Consider the following 18,673-nt stretch of genomic DNA (forward strand, 5'->3'; position numbering starts at 1 on the left):
TAATGCCCTTGGTAGGTGAAGACACAGGTAGAGTCCCTTCCTGAAAATACCTGTAGGAAGCTGGAGTCTTGCTACTGGCTTGATGGAGATGGCCTCTGCACCTGTTTCAACACAGCGCTAATTCAGGCCAGCTGCCTCTGCCCTAGGCATTGCCTGCCTGTGGGGCCTCTTCCTAGCTGTTGTAGCCAGCACAGGGACACCCTAATGATGCAAAAGGCTTCAGCCAGGCTCCCAACTGCTCCCTGTGCATTGTCCCCGAGGACCTCTGCCAAATTCATCCGTACATGCACCGCGTGGTAACTGAGATGTGGTGGCACATGAACCAGGCCCAGGAGCTAACAGACCTCACCTCTTCACAGATCTCTCCCTGTTTTGATGTCTGGGAGAGTTCACTTTTCGTGCCCCACCCTCCCCCCATTATGTCCAGGTTTCTAGTATTTGGTGTGAAGTATCACACCTAGATGTCAAAGATAGGGTTTGCCAGAGCCCATGAGTGGAGGCCTCATGCAGGAAGCCTGCAATCTGGGGACTTGTTAGGGAACACGTGGGACTGCTCCAGGAGAAATGCCATCTCAAGTGTGGGTGGAACCAAGAGCCAAACACTACGTGAGCCTCACTCAGCAACAGGGACTGTCTTCAATTCGGTTCGGTTTAGGTTAATTCAAGTTACATTCTCTGGACACCTATGTTCAAGTGTTAGGTATCACAGATGTAAATAAAACACGGTCCTAGAGCTGCTTATTGTCCCATATTGGTAAGAATGATAACAATAGCAGCTATAATTCACTGAATCCTTACGATGTTCCTAGCATTGTGCTAGGTATTTTGTATTTATTATTTTATTTAAACACACAGAAAAACAGCTCAATAATTTCCTCAGTTTACCAAATGAGGAAATGGAGCCTTGGAGAGATTAAAGAACTTGTCCAAGGCCATCATCAGTGGCAGTGTCAACAACCAATCCCATGTCTGTCTGTCCCCAGGGCCCATCTTCTTAACTGCCCTGCAATGCCATGAGCCCAGCCATGGAGGACAGTCTATCCCAGGCACAGAAACCCCTCAGTTACACCATGACAACTGCTGTCACTAGGCACAGGGACTTTGCCTGAATGCTGGCATGGTTCCACTCATAAGAACAGGGCAAATCCAAGGTGATTTCCCTTCAGAAACTATATGCACCTATTCAGAGGGACGGTAGAGGAGACTTACAGAGTCTGAAAATTAAGTTGGTCAGATTATTAGATGTTTCACAGCCATTGTCGCTATTAAGTGTCACAATAACTCTGGGGGAATATCATTCCTCTTCTTGTACCAATAAGGAAACTGAAACATGGAGCGGTTGAATAATTTAAGATTAAATGGCTTACTAATGTCAGTGCTGGGATTTGAACTCAGGCCTGTTTCCACTCCTGACTGTAGTGAGAGCTCTACTCATTCCTCAGCCAAATAAAGGGCATTTGTTCATCAATTGTGTGTGTCTAGGTCTGCACTAAAAGCGAGACTCTGTCTCGAAAAAAAATAAATAAATAAAATAAAAAATAAAAAATAAAAGTGATATGAATTATGATGTGAGTTATGGCATGCTGAGTTATGGCATGAAGTAGACTATGACTTCAGGGCATTCGTACTTAGTCAACAAATATTCACGGAGTCTCTTCAGTATGTGAAGCATTGTGCCATGCTGGGGAGAATCACCGGGGAGTCTGACATGGAACCTTTTCTTAAGGAGCTCATGAGACAGCAGGAAGATAAAGTGGGCATGTAGATAATTCTACTGCAAGGTCCAAAGAATGTGCTGCTTTCAATGGTACTCTTGTTAGCCTGGACAAGTCTCCTCCTTGCCTAGGGCTGTCCTTACCAGGCTGGAGGGAAAATCTGCCTTAAGCTTAGGGAACAATATCCACATTTGCGTTGTCAGACTTTCCTCCTATTCCAGCAGCAGGTTTGGGATGGCCCTTTCACCCTATAACATGAGAGGCACCTGGTCCTCCAGCTCTGTTGAGAGATCTGAACGTCAACACAGGACTGGGGGATTCACAGGAAAATAATCCAGGTAAGGGTAGTGTGTAGTTCAAGTGTGTCCCCACAACCATCAGCCAGTCTTTAGCTGTCCTCGTTAGAATATTGCCATTCTAGGCGGTAATGTTCCTGCTTCTTTTCCTCTTGCTTGAAATGCACTTTGACATTTTTAAACAAATAACACAATTTTCCCTTTGTGTTTCCCTTAATAAAACACAGAAATGAGAGTAAGAAAAGGAAAGTAAAAAAATGTATTCCTGTCATCTCCACTCTATAGCAGGATGTCTGTCCTCCTCCCTTTCTTGTTCCCTCTCACCAAGCATTGGTCTCTGACTCCTCTATCCTCACTCCTCTCCCTAAATCTCAGCCACAAAGACTCATGCATCTGATATTTTTGCTTCTCTGTTTTCTGCCGTAGAAGGGGTAGCTCCACAGCTATTTGGCATGTCCCACCCCCATCTTCTGCAAATCGCTATTGGATTGAAGACAGATGACAGAATTGGAACAGGATCAGGGAAACCTCCTACTTGGAGAAGTATCTCCAAGTTACAAGGTCTCACATACCCCCTGGGACCCACAGATACACCCATTGATTGGTCCTGGCCTGTCTTCCTCCAATGATGGCGCTTCCAGACCAGCTTGGCAAGGGACACATATTTCTCTTTCAAAACAAAGCACTAGGCTTAAGACATAGTTCCTGGATCTCTTGGGATCTGCTTGAAGTTGCAAGATTTCTGATACAACAGCTACCTATCTCTTAGCAGGGATAAATTTCACACTTGGATCCAAACATCAGTTGTACAAATGCAATATGGCAGAGATGGGCCCTACCAGCAGACCATGTGGAGAAAGTTTTGTTAATGACATCTACAATGTGAGTCAACAGCAGCCATTGAAATGCACACAAGGCCGGGTGTGGTGGCTCACACCTGTAATCCCAGCACTTTGGGAGGCTGAGGCAGGTGGATCAAGAGGTCAGGAGATCGAGACCATTCTGGCTAACAGGATGGGGTTTCCATCTCTACTAAAAAGACAAAAAAATTAGCTGGGCCTGGTGGCGGGAGCCTGTAGTCCCAGCTACTTGGGAGGCTGAGGCAGCAGAATGGCTTGAACCCAGGAGGCAAAGCTTGCAGTGAGCCGAGATTGTGCCACTGCACTTCAGCCTGGGCGACACAGAGAGACTCCATCTCAAAAAAAAAAAAAAAAAAAAAAAGAAAAAAAAAGAAAAAAAGAAAAAAAAAAGAAAAAAGAAAATGCTCCTACAAAATTGGGAATATTAATGGGTGTTATATTGCTTGAGAAACACCCTGAACACACTATCACTGGAAAGTCACAGCAGGCCTGGGTGCCATAATTTATAAGAGAGAGAAAAACTGGATCAGATTCAAAGAGTGGGCAGGAGAGCGAGGAACCTCTGCCTTCATCTGAAAGTTTTAGAGGCAAGATTTGACTTCCTGAATGGCTAGCTCTGAGGAATCAATGGAACAGAGGGCGGAAACTTTAGGGAAATGAATTTTGATCTATTACAAACTAAATTGTTGGACCACATGAGCTTTAAAATAATTTCCAACTCTAAACGTATAATCTTTTGGGTCACCTCTGAAGCCTATTCACCTCATTCCCATGAATTCTGAGTACTTCCTTTTGGTAAAAGGGAGAAGATGGCTGATTCTTCATAAATGGCTTCTGGGCAGTGGCTCTGTGGCATCTTCTTTCATTTAAAAGGTAAAATAAAAGCATTTGAGTTTAAACCACAAGGAAAAACATGAGGCATGGTTAGGAGGATCTTTCATAGAGGGGTCAGAATGATCCACCTGTGCTCGTCCCACCCATCCATGTCACTGAGTTGGCTAAGGACGAACTCAAACAATCCTGGGGTAGGAGTGGGATTCAGGACTCCTACTTCATTGAAAAAGGGCAAATAAATCACAAAAGAGAAAGCTCTGAATAAATAAGTTTTATCTTTATTGGTTTAGACACATCACTTAAATATATCAGCCAAAACTACACCTAGGCAACCACTACTCAGCACCCCATACGGATCCGTTGGTTCTACTGCCTATCCCACTGGCCAAAGCCAGTCTAATTTCACAGACTTTAGACTGTGAGGACCTGACCAACCACATAATGTAGACCCTTCATTCCAGAGAGGTATTGACATCTAAAGTGGTGAACTGATGGTCCAGACCAATTCAGTGGCAAAGCTGGGAATGGAACTGAGGTCCTTTGATTCCTGACCCTTCACTGCAGTGCCTCTTGACTGTAGTGAGAGTTCTACTCATTCCTCAACCAAGTAAATGGCATTTGTTCATCAATCGTATGTGTCTAGGTCTGCACTAAAAGTGATATGACTTATGATGTGATTTTGAGGCGCTGTCCCCATCCTGAAGTGCCCAATGGCTGGGGAGACATTCTCACCAAAAACCTGTGTGATCTACACTAATCAAGCTGCCTTGTGGGTGGATGTAAGAATTGTTTGAAAGATTTGGGTTTCAGGTCAAATGACAATCTATCTACTTTCAGGATATTCACTAAAAGGAACAGTCTTACCACTAGTTAAAATGTATTTCATATAAGACCTTTAGTGAAACCAAAACTCTGCCGGGTATCTAAATAAAAATATTCCTTATGGTTGTATCTGCCCTATTCCATTTTTTTCTTGCTTGACTTCTATTTCACATATTATCCTAATAATACTTGTGGTTTGTATTTTTTTTTACACCCTGCTCTACCTGGGGTGACAGAAAGGACAGAGGTCAGGTGTTAGGAGACATGCCACTAGCCATCTGGGCAACATCAGGGAAATCTCCCAGCCGTGCTAAGCTCCAAAGATTCATCTGAAACAAAAGATAAAACTGTTCTGCCTACCTCACAGGTTTGCTGTAAAGATCAAGCAAAACCATGTATGTGAAAATGCCTGGAAAGTGTAAAGCAGCATTCAAATATAACGTATTAGCCTCTTTGCCATTTCCCCCCCCCGCCCCCACCCCATTCCTCTGGAGTCATATTCAGTGTTTGGCTTGTGCCTGCTGGCAGAAAGCACTTAGAATGGCTTTCTTAGTGCTTAGTGGGGTTGCTGCTCCTAAGCACATTAGAGCAAGTTGCTGCCAGCACTTTTTCTTTAAGAGTAAAGAAGTGGCTCCGTCTTTGGAGGAGGTAATAGAAAAACCCTGGCTATGTGGCATCTCCTCTGCTTAAGTTCACCATGTCAAACGGCCTGCCAATTTCATCTCAGTTCAGTTCAGTTTAGGAACTGAAGGTGCCCCAGAGAATCACACTGAATTGAACTGAACCTTCCCATGGTATTCAGATGATGGGACTCGGATTCCATGAGTTCCCTTCCATTTCCCTCAACTGTAAGATTGGGACAACAATTGTCTCCACTTCATGGGGGTTGTTGTAAAGATTAAATGAGGTGACTATGTAACAAAGCTGGCACAAAATAAATGATAAACGCTAGCCAGCATTGTAATTTATTTATTGAGCATCCACTTGGGGCCACACAACATGCTTACCTCCTGGGCTATACAGACAGATAAGGCCTTATTCCTGCTCTGGAGGGGGCTAAAGGTCTGTTATTGTACATTAAAGTTAGGAGGTGCAGAAAATTCACATTTCTCCGCAGATACTTTGCTCCCCTAACAATGTCCCTTTACCTGATTTCCTGTTGAGTGTCATTGCAAGTTCATCATCTGGGGGGCAGATCCCACCTAGTGTCTCCCAAGAGCATGATTCTTAGGCCGTAAGTCCCATGGCCTCTGTACGCCCCATCAGTGAATATGGTTCGAGCTTAAAGGAAGTTGAGAACTGGCGAGAGCCCTCGGGTGATGAGGGGTTTGAGGAGCTAGGAGCTGCTGGGCCCACATCCACTGGCGCTAAACAGCTTCTCAGCGCTTCCCGGGGCCCGGGTAAGGATGGCGGCCCTTTTATAGCAGCAGTTGGAGAGCGGCGGGGGAATCCTTGTGGCCGCACCGCGGTCCAGGAGGCGCCGACCTCTCCACAAAGGTCCAGTCGGGGTGACGGGCATTGAGGGGCGACCGGGCCAGAGCGCCCCGAGGTAACAGTTACACGTGGAGGGGAGGAAACTTAGCGTGTCCAAGAGCTACCAGAGGCGGAGGGGCGCAGAGGGCAGCGGCCGTGTGGTGGCCGCGCAGCCAGGCTGGGAAAGGGAGCACCACGGCCCCGCCACGGGACGCGCTGCCAGCCCCCCGCCCAGCGCACCCCACCCCCTCTCCGCCGCCGCGCACGCAGCGCCGCGGCCCCTGTCAGAAGCTGCAGGATCCGCCCCGGCGAAGCAGGGCCGACTCGCACCCAGGACCCTGGGCCTCTGCCTTCCCTCCTAGCCTCGGAGAAGCAACCGGCCCTGTCCTCCCGCTGAGGAGCGACGCGGGCTGGTAGGACGTCCCAGGAAGGCCGGCAGCTCGCGACCACGTCCCGGCCCAGCCCCGGCGCGCCGAGGAGCAGAGCCAGGGGCCGGAGTTCGCTCCGGCTCCCTCCCCGGCGCTCCGAAGCCGAGGGCGGCTCCTCCGGCTGCAGTCTCGGGGGCGACGCCTTCCCGGGCAGAAGCTTCCAGCAGCGCTCCGCAACTTCTCTCGGCTCCAGTCACTGGGAGAGAGCTCGCCTACCAGGTAAGTAAGGCTGCCGGTGCCTAGGCTCTGGCTCGGGCGGGCGTGTTTCTGAAAGTTGACTTGAAAAGCATCCAAGAGTGAGCCGGGCCAGCCCGGGCTCCTCCCCGAGGCGAATCTTTTGCTTCTGCAGACATTCCCGGCACTGGCCGACTGGCGGGAGGACCTCCCCGCGCGCCCCGCACACCGGCTCCCGCGCGCCCCCCAGCAGAGCGCAGCGCCAGGAGTCCAGAAGCGGGCGGGACGCTCTCCGGGTCCCTTACTGTGCCCCTTCTCGACCTGGGGCAAGTGAGGGCCGCAGCGGGGCTGCTGGGACGCGGGATTGCAAACCTCATCGTCCCGCGTGCCTGGACCTGGTCGCGCGAGGGAGGGTACCCACTCTTTATATACCCATCATACCCCAGTAGCTGGGTTCCTGCAGAGACGTCCCGAGGGCCCACCTTCGTATAGGTTGGGGCAGAGTCGGATTCGGGATGGAAAACCTGGGGCAAGGGATGTAGGGGGGGGGGGGGGGGCAGGAGAAGGAGAAACGCAGTTGGGGGGCGGAGGCCTAAGTACATAACGTGTTGACTTCAAGTGAAATCAGATCAGTCAGAGCAGTTCGCTGTGACTGATCTCTCCTCCCACCCTACATTCTCTTGGCTGGACTCTATCCTCCTGGCTGATTCTGGTCGCCCTGGACACTCCCTCAGTTCTTTCCCAGGAGTGCGGTGGCTGCTGGCGCCGAGTCCCAGCGGACACCGACGTCAGACGCATCGTTTCTTCTCCTCCACAGGTCCTCCCGGCCCGGCCCGAACATGCTGGACGGCCTAAAGATGGAGGAGAACTTCCAAAGCGCGATCGACACCTCGGCCTCCTTCTCCTCACTGCTGGGTGAGTGTTCAGGCGGTGCGTCCTGGGCGCACTCTCTTTCCGCCTGGCGCTGAGCTCTGGAGCCCCGCTCTCTGGGACCTGGTCCGCGATAGGGGAGCTAGCGCCCCTCTTCATGCACTAAATTGAGCCCCATCACTATCTGTCCGTCAGTCCTTGTGGGTCGTCCCTACCCAAATAAATCCAACAAGCCGCCCCAGGCCTCAAGCACCGGGCACCGAATTCCCCAAAGCCGCGAGGGGCGGGCGAGCTTGTTCGCAGGCGTCTGAGTGGCAAGTGATTAAAAATACCCAGGGCTGGATTTTTAATCTCGGAGCTGATCGACGTCTCATAAATGCCGCCCTCTTCTCGAGGCCTAGAGGCAATAGCATCCGAGACCCGAGGCCTGGAGCGCCCAAGTTCGAGGCGGCTTTTCTCCCCCACCAACTCCAGCCCCAATTTCAGCCATGGGCACGGCCGAGAGAGACTTTTCTGGGCCAGTAAGCAACGCAGCGCGGGGATTAGATCGCGCGGCTGGGCCCTAGGCTCCGCGTTAATTAACTGGAGCTGGATGTCGGGTCCTGTGGGTCCCCCCTCACAACTCCTTTGCAGCGACAGAGGAGGAGCAGCGAGTCAAGGACCCCGGAAGAGTGTCCACACACGGGTCTTGCAGAGCTGAAGCCAGAGATTCTGGTTACGGCTCCCGCACACACTCTGCCCTTGGAGCTTTTCAAGTTTGGGAAGCCCGTATTTTTATTTTATTTTATTTTATTTTATTTTATTTTATTTATTTTATTTTATTTTTAGCAGGAGGGAGTTTTCGTTCTGTCCTTTAAACCTCTTGCCTCTTTCACTCGGAACCGCTAGAGCGGCATGAATGTGGAGGATGAGACAGTTCTGCTGGAGAAACCAAATCCAGTGAGGAATCTCCCCACCCCCAACACCCTAGATGAAACGAAATCACGTGCACTGAGCGCCCCTCTTTGAACCCCCCTTTTGGGAACTTTTGGACTTGCCCAGCCTCGGAAGAGAGCGGAGGCCAGAGCAGGCAGTACCCGGGCGGGCAGCGGGTGCGGATTTATATATACAGCGGGCGTCGCTTTTTGCTCTGTGTCCTCTGCCCGGCCCACGTTCGCTCTCAACGTGGCCCGGGACGCCGAGATCCTACCGAAAGAAAACAGAAGTGTAAAATTAAGATCTATCTCGCTGCTTCTCCTAACCTTCCTCATCCGCTCCCCAAAGCTACCCGCCCAGCTCCGGAGCCGGTGGCCGGGCCTCTCGGAAGGGGAGAATGAGAAGAGTGCAGCCGGGAAATGGGGAGCGCAAGAGTGTTTGTACTGTGGGGGACAAGCTCAAGAGTGTTGTTGCTGGGGGACAAGGCCTTCTTTAAATAGCTGTGAAAAGTGCCAATATAGGTGGCCAAGCGTCGCCACCTGAACCACCTCTCCGCCCCCAACAAACTAAAGGAACAAAACACAAAGTCCAAGGGGTAGCAAAGAGTGGATTTCCTGCCTCCGCCGAGTCGCTTTGAGGCCCGTTTCGCCCTTAAGCACTGCTGCCGAACGCGCCTGGCATCGGGAATCCCGGCCGGGAGACTCAGCGGCTTGCTTCTTCCACTAATTTTTTCCCTCCCTCTGTTTTGACGCTTCTTAGTTATGAAAAACCCATGTGCAATTTGCATGCCAGTCAAGACGCAGCATTTTGGGGTTCATCGGTTTGAATAATATTAGGTTTGCTTCGGAGTGAGACGGTATTTTTCTGTATCCCCAGGACTTTTTTGGAAGAAAAGAGAAAATTTTGTTTCCCCCCAAAAAATAGAACAGAACTCGGCGTTTTAACAACAAAAAAATCCAAATTGTTCTTATGCATCTCAGTTTTTAAAACAGTCAGTAGAGACAGGCATAGTGATTTAATAATTAAGTACGAGGTAATAAACCTGAGAGCACAAATTTGTATGTAATTCAATCTTACAGGATGTGCACACGTTTGCGAGCATACCTGGGTATGTTTGTTAATTAAAGGCCAATTATTGATTTCTGTAACCTCCCCTGCTTGGAATTAAACCTTCTCACATAGTCTCCGTTTATTAGAAACGCCACTTGGTTTGATTTTTTCCAAGTTTCAGCTTGGTTGATTAGCAGGGGTTCCCTGGGGTGGGGGGCGCTGGGGGAATCCGTGGATGTGAAGGGATCAGGAGCGGGTCCCGGCCAGGTTTGGCATGGTCTACCTGCCCAGGCTGCTCACCCGCCAACGTCTGTTGTGGCTACAGGCAGAGCGGTGAGCCCCAAGTCTGTCTGCGAGGGCTGTCAGCGGGTCATCTTGGACAGGTTTCTGCTGCGGCTCAACGACAGCTTCTGGCATGAGCAGTGCGTGCAGTGCGCCTCCTGCAAAGAACCCCTGGAGACCACCTGCTTCTACCGGGACAAGAAGCTCTACTGCAAGTATGACTACGAGAAGTAAGTGGCCGCGCCCCCGCAGCGCTCCCCACGCACTGGCATCAGTGTGCCTCGAGGACTTTGTCCTCCTTTACCCTAGTCCTTTTCTGGAAGGCCCAAGAGACACGCCCAGCGAGCAGAACTTCCCTTCAGCCCAGTCGTGTACATTGCCCCTCACGGGAAGGTGGTAGGGCAGAGATCCGAGCGGGTGCGCGCAGCAATGGCCCAAGTCCTGCAGAAGTGCGCGCGATGGCTCTCCTCCACGGTCTGCTCGCCTGCTTTCTAGTCCTCTCAGGCCCCTTTCTCTGACTTGGCCATTCCCAGAGGCCACTCTTTGTTAGCCTTGGAATCCCTCAAGCTTGGTCTCCCTCTTTTACCGGGGTGCCCTGCGGGTTGCCAGCGACCCCGTGTCTCCTTGCTGGTTCTCACCCCATGTTACCCAGGTGTCCGCGCCAGCTTCGCGCCTATGCCGTGCGGTGAGACTGTATTGACCCCGCGGCTTCTGTCCCCTGTGCCCTGTGCGCGCTTCCCGCTCGGGTTTGTTCACTGGAGTCCGGACAGTTTGGGCTCGGAAATGGCGCTGCTGCCATTCGGAGCTAAGCGCACAGCCCGTTCGCCCTTTCACTGCCGCCTTCCTGGTTTTCTCCAGAACCCTCGGATGCAGGGGCTTTCAGGACAGTAGCTGGGGCCTGAACTGAAGCCCTCTCCTTCAACCTGTGCCTCCACCCTAGTTCAGGTGTGGGTATGTTCTTCTGCCACGGAGCAGGTTCAGTTCCCTTCTGTCCACATGAACGTTCTGGTATGTTTAGAGGATAACTGGGAGGCAGGAATTTAAGAAAGTGGATATTTCGAAACTGGATTTTTATAACACTAAAGTCTGGAGGAAGCCAGAAAGTGGGAGGTAGAAGAACTTCCTTATTCTCTCCGGGCGTGCCGGGTGGAGCTTAGTAGGTGTAAGGAGAGGGAACGGTTTTTCCTTGCGAAATGTTTAATTAATAAGGGTATTGGCTTTGCAGGGCTTTGGAGATGATTGAAGAAAAGTGGCTGATCCAGAGGTCTCCGTTTTTGTGCATTAGAACTGGTGTAGGTTGACTGGACGCGCGCGTGCACGCGCAGAATTCTGCATTTGTCACTGGTGAATGAAAGGGACAGCATTACATGAAGATAATCAAAGGAGGGTTAGCGTGCGTGAAAAGCAGTTCTATCATGTTATTAAAAACACAGTGAGAGGGGCTGAACGGGAGGAGTCTCTGTATAACAAAAAGCACTGAGAATAAATAGAAGTTTATTTATTATTGTTGTCTGGGGCTATGCAAGTTTAAAAACTTGACAAAGTGATTAGACCCTGTGACCACACAAAAAAATTGTTTCTGCCACTCCGCTTTTTTGCCCTAAAATGCTCGAATTTTAACCCCACGTGGAGAGAGTACTAGGCATTTTTTTTTTTTTTTTGTCGTTTTGAAAAGATAGTAGCTTGGCTTTTTTCAGAACTAACAGAAATGTGTGCTCGATTCTGGATGAGCTGGACAATACAGAAATATATAAAGAAAACTCCCTATGACAACCTATGAAGTGATCATTATGGATAACATTTTTGAAAGAAGATATGCCTGTGTATTCTTGGTTGTCTGTTTATTGACAGGTTGTCTGAGAGAAAAGTGTAATTTTTAGGTAGTTAAATAGATTTAGCCCACACAACTTCAAGTATCACCTTTGAATAAAGCTTCTGGCTGATTGCTCGCTTTTTTCTCTCTCGCTTTTCATCGAAAGGTTTTGGTATTATGTAGACCCAATCTTTAACTTTCTGCTTATAGATTACTGAAATGTCCACATCCTTCAGGCACAACACTAGCAAATTCACAAGTATTGGGGCTTAGGAAAGGATTTGGGTTGTGAATTTCTATTCTGTTTGTTAAAAAAAAAAAAATCACGAATCAAAGAAGGCTTAAGGGTCAACACAGCTGTCTGGCCAGTCAAATCTTCTTTAAGGAAGTCAGGCTGTGTCAAGAGGAGAAGAAACAGTTGTTGTAAAGTACTTAACACAACAATGTCCCTTCCATTTCAGCCCTCCAGGTTTGGCGCGGTTTGGGCTTATTAGCCCAGGAGGGTCAGTTCTCTCCTCACAAAGCTATTTCTGCAAAGGGAAAATTGCAGGGATCAGCTTGCCAGCTGTTAGCCAGAACCAAGAAGATTTTACAGAGGGATGTGAGCTACATTGTTCAGAGAGGTGCTGACATTTCAGTGAAGGATTTTAATTTTATTTTTAAATATTTTTTGGAACCATAGATTTCCAAAATTGAGGTTTTTGTCCTCGTTAGCTCATGGCATCATAGCAGTACTGGCCTGTGCTTAGCCCATCAGTTGCTTATTAGATTAATTTATTCCTTTTTAAAATTCCTTTTTTCGTTTCTCTATCCTCCATCTCAATTATATTCTTTTTCCAATAAAATGGGGTTTTAATATATTTGATAATCTTAATGGTCTTAGTCTGCATGTTGGTATCTGTAGGAGAAAAAGGAGAGAGATTTTTGTCTGTTTTGTAAAAAAAATAGGCTCAGGACAAACTTCTGTATTCAGTAAGCTTTTATGGAGCTTCTACATGCAAGACGCTAGGCTAGATGAGGAGAGGACAGTGAGAAAAAGTCTCAGAGCCTGCCTTCAGGAGGCTTATAGCTCAACACTTTTTCCATCTGTGTTGTCCTTGCCATCAATTATTTCTCAAGGGCTTCTTCCATTTAGAGTGTAGGACTAGATATTGCACAGAAGCTATCTGGAATGGCCAGATATTTATCCTCCAGAGGGAATACAGCTCAATTTTAGACAATAGTCCTGAAGCAATTACAAAGAACATTTTCCTCTTTAAAAAATACATTTGTAAAAATAGCTTTGCTTTTTTTTGAAAAATTTGAGGCCCAAACAAAGTAAATGGGAAGAAAATTAGGTGAAAGTTAAGCGGTAGGACAATGTTGACTGTAAATTAGGGAGCACTTAATAAAAAATGAATATGCAGGCAGCGCCTTGATTTCCAAAATTCATGAAATTCAAATGCTATTTCTACACATTTAAATGAAAGAATATATAGTGAATGCACAGTTTTCAGTGTCAATCATAGGCATAATATTAACAAAGCAAGTTTATCACATTTATCTTAGCCATCTGTATGTGCATTTCTTGCGGTTGGGCAGTTTTGCATTTGAATTATTAGCTGTCTATTTATGGTGTTAGGCAACCAGTTAAAAAGTTAAAATTTCATTCTCTCAACTAGTTATTACACCTTCACAATGTCAAACACCAAGTTTTTCTAATTAAAAAAATAGAATTGACAGTGACGTCTTGTACACACAACTATTTATCGGAAGACTTCAGGACATTTTATTAAGTATTTTTCTCATATACTGCGATGCCGTTAGGAATAATTTATCTTCTGATTACCAAAAAAATAAGCATATAAGGTGAGAGTGTAGAACACTGATTTACTAATGTATAGAAATTAAGAACTGAAGGCTATCTGTTATGATATGTCAACATGGAAAAATTGCTAGCTTGGTGGGATGACAGCATTTACACAATTGATGAATCTGTACCATGTCATATGAAACATGAGGATACTCATAGGTGTAGATGTTTTAAAAGTGGATTCAACTGTCTTCAACGTTCCTGAAAGTTAACAGACAACCAAAATATTTTCCAGCCTAGGGGACTTCTATTTATATAACTGTTGTTCCCTATTTAACTGAGTCCTCTATGATCTAGTTAGTTTGGAGTTTTCCCTGAATTTGTTCCAAACAAATACTGCAGTTGGACTTCAGTCTGAGACAGAAGAGACTGATGAATAACGGGAATGTGGTAATACAATAGATAATTAAGCCCTCTGGAAGGGATCCCACAGTTAAATCAAGTTTTTATTGTTTCTTTCATGTGTCTGGTTCTGTGGGTCAGGCGGAGCCCTCTGCCCTCACATATGAAGTTTATCATGATCCCTTGGATTGCTCTGGACATCCTAGGAGCAGTGTGGGATAGTATTGCTGTCATCAGGGCTGTTCTCATAACATCATAACTCCCCGCATGTCAGCAAATCACAGGCCTTGGGAAACCTTTCCTCAGAGAGCCAGTGGATGTTTTCTTCCCTTTCTTTTGGAGAAGACCAATTTTCCGAAGAAAGGAACTGAAAAAGGGGAAAGTGGCTGTCACATTTAGAGCTTTCTCTGCATCTTTCTTTGAACCCGCTGATTGGCAGCCCTGTGGTGAAAATGACTTAGGTAATGATATCTATTAGCATCAGTAATGAACTAATTCTGCATTTTATCAAGGTAGTGGAGGAAGTGTGTGTGTGTGAGGAGGAGTTAGTTTGGTTTTACTACTGTGACATTACTTGGAGATCAAAACTGGGCATGCAGTTACTCATGAAAGGAGCCCGCAGATGAAATGACAGAGGCAATTGTTACATTTTTGCTTTACTTTATCTTTTGTTGTCCCCACTCCTGGCACAATAAAATTTCAGGAATATAAAAATCAAACACAACTAGGCAATAAACTGATGTCTGTGTTAAATTGCAGGGGGCTTAGCTCGGCATAAGCACCGTCCATGGGCCGTGGCTGGGTTTGTGCAGGCACTTAATCTCTCTGTCTTTTTCTCTCTTTTTAATTTTGGAGGGTGAGTGGAAACATTCCTTGCTCAGAGGTGTTTTCTCTTTTTATATGTATTGGTCCCTGGGTAAGACTTTCTTGGAATCTAAGACTTAAAATTTTGAAATAAAATTAGATAGCAGGAGTAGATATTAATAGTATTCTGGGAATTGAAATACTAGCTATGAACATTCCTTTTTACAGTAAGCTTATGGGATTCTTTTGATCCTTACATAAATGGAACAAATTTTTAAAAGTTATTTATTCAGTCTGGTTTTACATATTACACCTACCTGGCTAGGAAACAGCTTTTGATATTCAGATTTTAGTGCCAATAACTTTCCTGATCATTCATTGTTCTCTTGCTTTTTGTTTTCACTTTTCTTATTTATAACATTTGTATTAATCAAAAGACCATTACGAATTTCAGGGAAGCCTCTTGATTATTGCTTTTTAATTCTGGGAAGGTTTTTGGAGAGAGTCAGCAGGAGCTGTTTCTCTAATGACAACAATTCCAACTATTTCATTATCAGCTAATTTTTCTTTTACAGTCAAAGAAATTATTTGGGTCATAGTGTTTAGAAGGGAGAAAGTAGACAAAGGTTTAAAATACTCACGATATGATCAGAAATTTACTAAAGCGTCTTAGAATAAATGCATTTTACAAAATGTCATTGTTGAATTTTATGAAGTTCAAAATAACCAATACTGAATGTTATGATCTTGGTTATTAAGTACAGTTATACAACACTGGAAAATGAATTATGAAGAAAAAAGTGCAATCACATCCACAGAGAAAGATTTAAAAATAATTTCTGCTCTAACTCTGAAACCTTAGCTCTACTTCAGTGTTTTTCAATTTTCTTTCTTTTTTATAAAGATTTTTCTGACATGGATTTGTAAATGCTCTTTCACATCTTCAGAGAGAAGTTCCCATATAAGCCACTTGGAGGGTGAGATACAGGGATGGGGTGAGGTGTGTCTCTCCCACCCTCTGCATAGAAGCAGAAAGGCTCCTATGTGGGAGGGCTCAGCCCTATTTCCAGCATGCCTGAGCCTTCCTCTTAGGAATACTCTATATGTTTTTCTTCAAGAAGTCTCTTAGGAACATTAGGACAGTCACTGCCAGTGGCCTTTTCAGATTTGTTTTGGGGAAGCTGGTAATTTTGAGAGCAAAGTATAGAAAAGGTTCTGGAGCAAATATCAGAGAGGACAGAGAAAAGATGCCTTTTTTCCCCTTTGTGCCCCGTTAGAAGGGCCTGTTTTCTGAAAGAGGGGGAGACTCTGTCTTGGTACCCCATAGGATTAACATTTGCTCCTTAGTCTCCTTTGACTAGCGTGATATGAGGTGTTTTAGTCATTTTATCACAACTAAAATTAGTTACGTTAACATTGACAAATGTCGACTGCAGCTTTGTGTCTCCTTGTCATATATTAAATAAAATCTGGCCAGCCGTCTTGCTAAAATGAAGTGAACACCCCCCAAATGTCAAATTGTTATTTTAGTAAAGCACAATTATCTGTCTGTATTTTTAACCAAGATGAAATTAATAAAATTGCTATGGCCCTGGTGTTAATTAACGGGAGGATTAGAGCTATATCGGCTAAAAAGGAGGTATAAACACTGTAATCTTGCTACATGTTTGTTTTCACACTACTGAAAATAAATAAAATGCGACTTAGGATAGGGATTAAGTTTCTTTTGGCATTAGACAGCAGATGCAACTGGAATGCAGCAGAAACCCTGAAGTATTAGTGAAGACATGGTGTAAGGAAGAAAACTGTGGCCCGTCATCGGTTTCCTACCCTGTGGGTATACTTGGTCCTGTCACAAATAGCCCCATCTGGGTAGTTAAAAAATGATTTTGAAAGCCTACCTCGGTGCTGTTCTTACAGTGGTGAACCAAGGCAACCAAATCATCTGTAGAGCTTGTCGCCTTGCTGCCATGCACAGATTAGCTAGAATTTAATGAAACGATTGCCAGATTCCCCATTATTGCACCACAATGTCATAACAACTAAAAATACAAAGTGGACTGTGCTTTTCCTAGTCCTCTAACTGAAGTCACATGAAAGAGTTTGATCTCTTCCAGCCTTTCAAGATTCCAGTTTGGGGATCCTATTTTTGGATAGCAGCAAATATGTCTGGCTTTTCGGACTCTCTGGGTCTCCAATGTCTCGTTGCACCAATAGATCGATCTGTGTTTTATTATTGTTGTTGTATAATAGAGTGATAGACAGATCTATCTATCTCTGAGAGCTGTCTGGCCACTGTGGATTGGACTGCCTTATCCTACAGGTCTGATTGAACTCCATCATATTAAAAATATTCGCCTTGCTGCGAATGGACCACATGCTGTATCTGGACTTCACGTCTGCCTCTGTCCCCTTCTCCCTCCCCTATACCCTGTAGAATTCTATTAACTTGACTCTTTCAACCATCCATCAGATGTTGCTTAAACTCCATTTCATCAACTGCCTCATTTTTTGCCCAGACCATTTTTGTGAACTGTTAGTGCTCTTTTGATTTTCGAATTAGCCATTTATTTATTTAGTAGAGACAGAGTCTTGCTATGTTGCTCCAGCTGGTCTCGAACTATTGGCTTCAAAGCGATCCTCCCACCTTAGCCTCCCAAAGTGCTGGGATTATAGGCATGAGCTACTGCACCTGGCCTAATTAGCCTTTTAGATGCACAAAATAACAGTCACGTGACCACTCAGTTGGGTGGGGCTCAGGCAAATAGACGGTGAGTAGCGTAACTCTCAGGTATGCATGACCTCACGTCTATTACTCTTTGGGTAACCATTTAGGGGCCTCTAAAAACCTTTCTGACTGTGCCTGGCACCTTAGTAGATGCTGGATTATGTCCTGCTACTACAGGTGTGTGTGTTTTGGTGGGTGAGAGAAGTGCCAAGTGCCTGAGTCTGATGCTGTCACCAATAAACCAGGAGAGTCATTTGGCCAGAAGCCTGGCTAGCAACCGGTAGGATGTAAACACATCACTCATTCTCAACTCTTGGCTGCTTCTCTGAACATCACACTTCTCCTGCCTGGAAAGAAGCATCCTTCATCTCTTGAGCACCAGGTTCTACTGCTGCGATGAGAAGAGCTCTTTGGAGCAGCTTCCTCTCTAATTCCATCCCACCCCTTCAGTTGCACAGCAGCCACGCCTTGACTCACAATTCTGTTGCCTCCTCCCTATCGAGCCTCAGGAATCTTTAAAAGGACTTTTCTAAACAAAACAAAACACCCCCTCCTGAACTCCAGATTAGCCTCTTAAGCTCATTAAAGTTCCTTTAAATACCAAAATGTTGGGCTCCTGGGGACTATCCCCCCAAACCATATTTTCATTCTTAACATTGTTGTCATTCATTGTGCAGCAGATTAAGGCCAGCTCCCTCTGGGCCCAGAAATAGGCCCCCTGTCTCTGCAGGAGGGTCCGAATATGTCTTTGTTTGAGCACCTGACAGCCTGAGCCTGAGTGGGAGCTGATGTCAGCTTGGCCTGGGGCCCCCAGCTCCAGGGTGGGGAGAGGTTGATGTCTCTCCTGAGCATGGGGCCCTGAAAAGGGAATGGACAGTTGAGAGGAGAAGGTGTGAGTTTTTGCAGTTTTGCAGTTTCACAAGCTTGGCAGTCATTGGGTCCTACCCCAGTCACTGGAGAGAATCAGGAATGGGCAAGTGCTCTGATGGCCTGGACTTAAAGAGCTGTCCTTGTCCTAGAGAATCACGGTGGCTTTAGGAGCCTTTGAGAAACACTAGAGCCTAGTTTCTGCGCATCCCCCAGGCATTCCTGGTCCGTCACAGTCCAGAGGTGGATTTTTATGGACACACCTGCCTTTTGCCTAATATTTCTTCCTTTATTTCAGCCTCCTTTCCAAAGAGCTTGCTTAATAACATCCTGCCTCCTCTCTGTCATTGCAGGTTTCCTTCTCTAAAGCTGGCTCTTGGGGAGAGCTTTCTGATTTTGACAGTGGAACAAATCCTTTTAAACATAACCATCTAGAGTTTCCTCCCCTGCTATTGGCTACCCGCTCACTCTTTCTCCTCTTGCTCCTCCTCACATTGTGGCAGGAATTCCTACTGTGCATGTGTTCTCCGGTAATGACAGCCAACGTC

At 46.3% G+C, this 18,673-nt stretch overlaps 1 protein-coding gene across 2 annotated transcripts in view; it reads left to right on the forward strand.

Moving 5' to 3' along the window:
• The first annotated feature begins 6,286 nt into the window (after positions 1–6,286).
• Positions 6,287–18,673, forward strand: part of LMX1A (LIM homeobox transcription factor 1 alpha) — a 154,352-nt gene continuing 141,965 nt past the window's right edge. Inside the window, exons 1-3 of one of the 2 annotated variants that reach the window (XM_032159107.1) lie at positions 6,287–6,647; positions 7,420–7,517; positions 9,763–9,949. In XM_032159107.1, coding sequence (XP_032014998.1) covers positions 7,442–7,517; positions 9,763–9,949 — 263 coding nt within the window. In that variant the 5' untranslated portion in view covers positions 6,287–6,647; positions 7,420–7,441. Of the gene's footprint in view, positions 6,648–6,779; positions 6,933–7,419; positions 7,518–9,762; positions 9,950–18,673 lie in introns of those variants that run through there. The other variant, XM_032159109.2, reaches the window with a different exon arrangement.

This window comes from Hylobates moloch, unplaced genomic scaffold (assembly GCF_009828535.3).
Source record: "Hylobates moloch isolate HMO894 unplaced genomic scaffold, HMol_V3 SCAFFOLD_8, whole genome shotgun sequence".
Classification (NCBI taxonomy): domain Eukaryota; kingdom Metazoa; phylum Chordata; class Mammalia; order Primates; family Hylobatidae; genus Hylobates; species Hylobates moloch.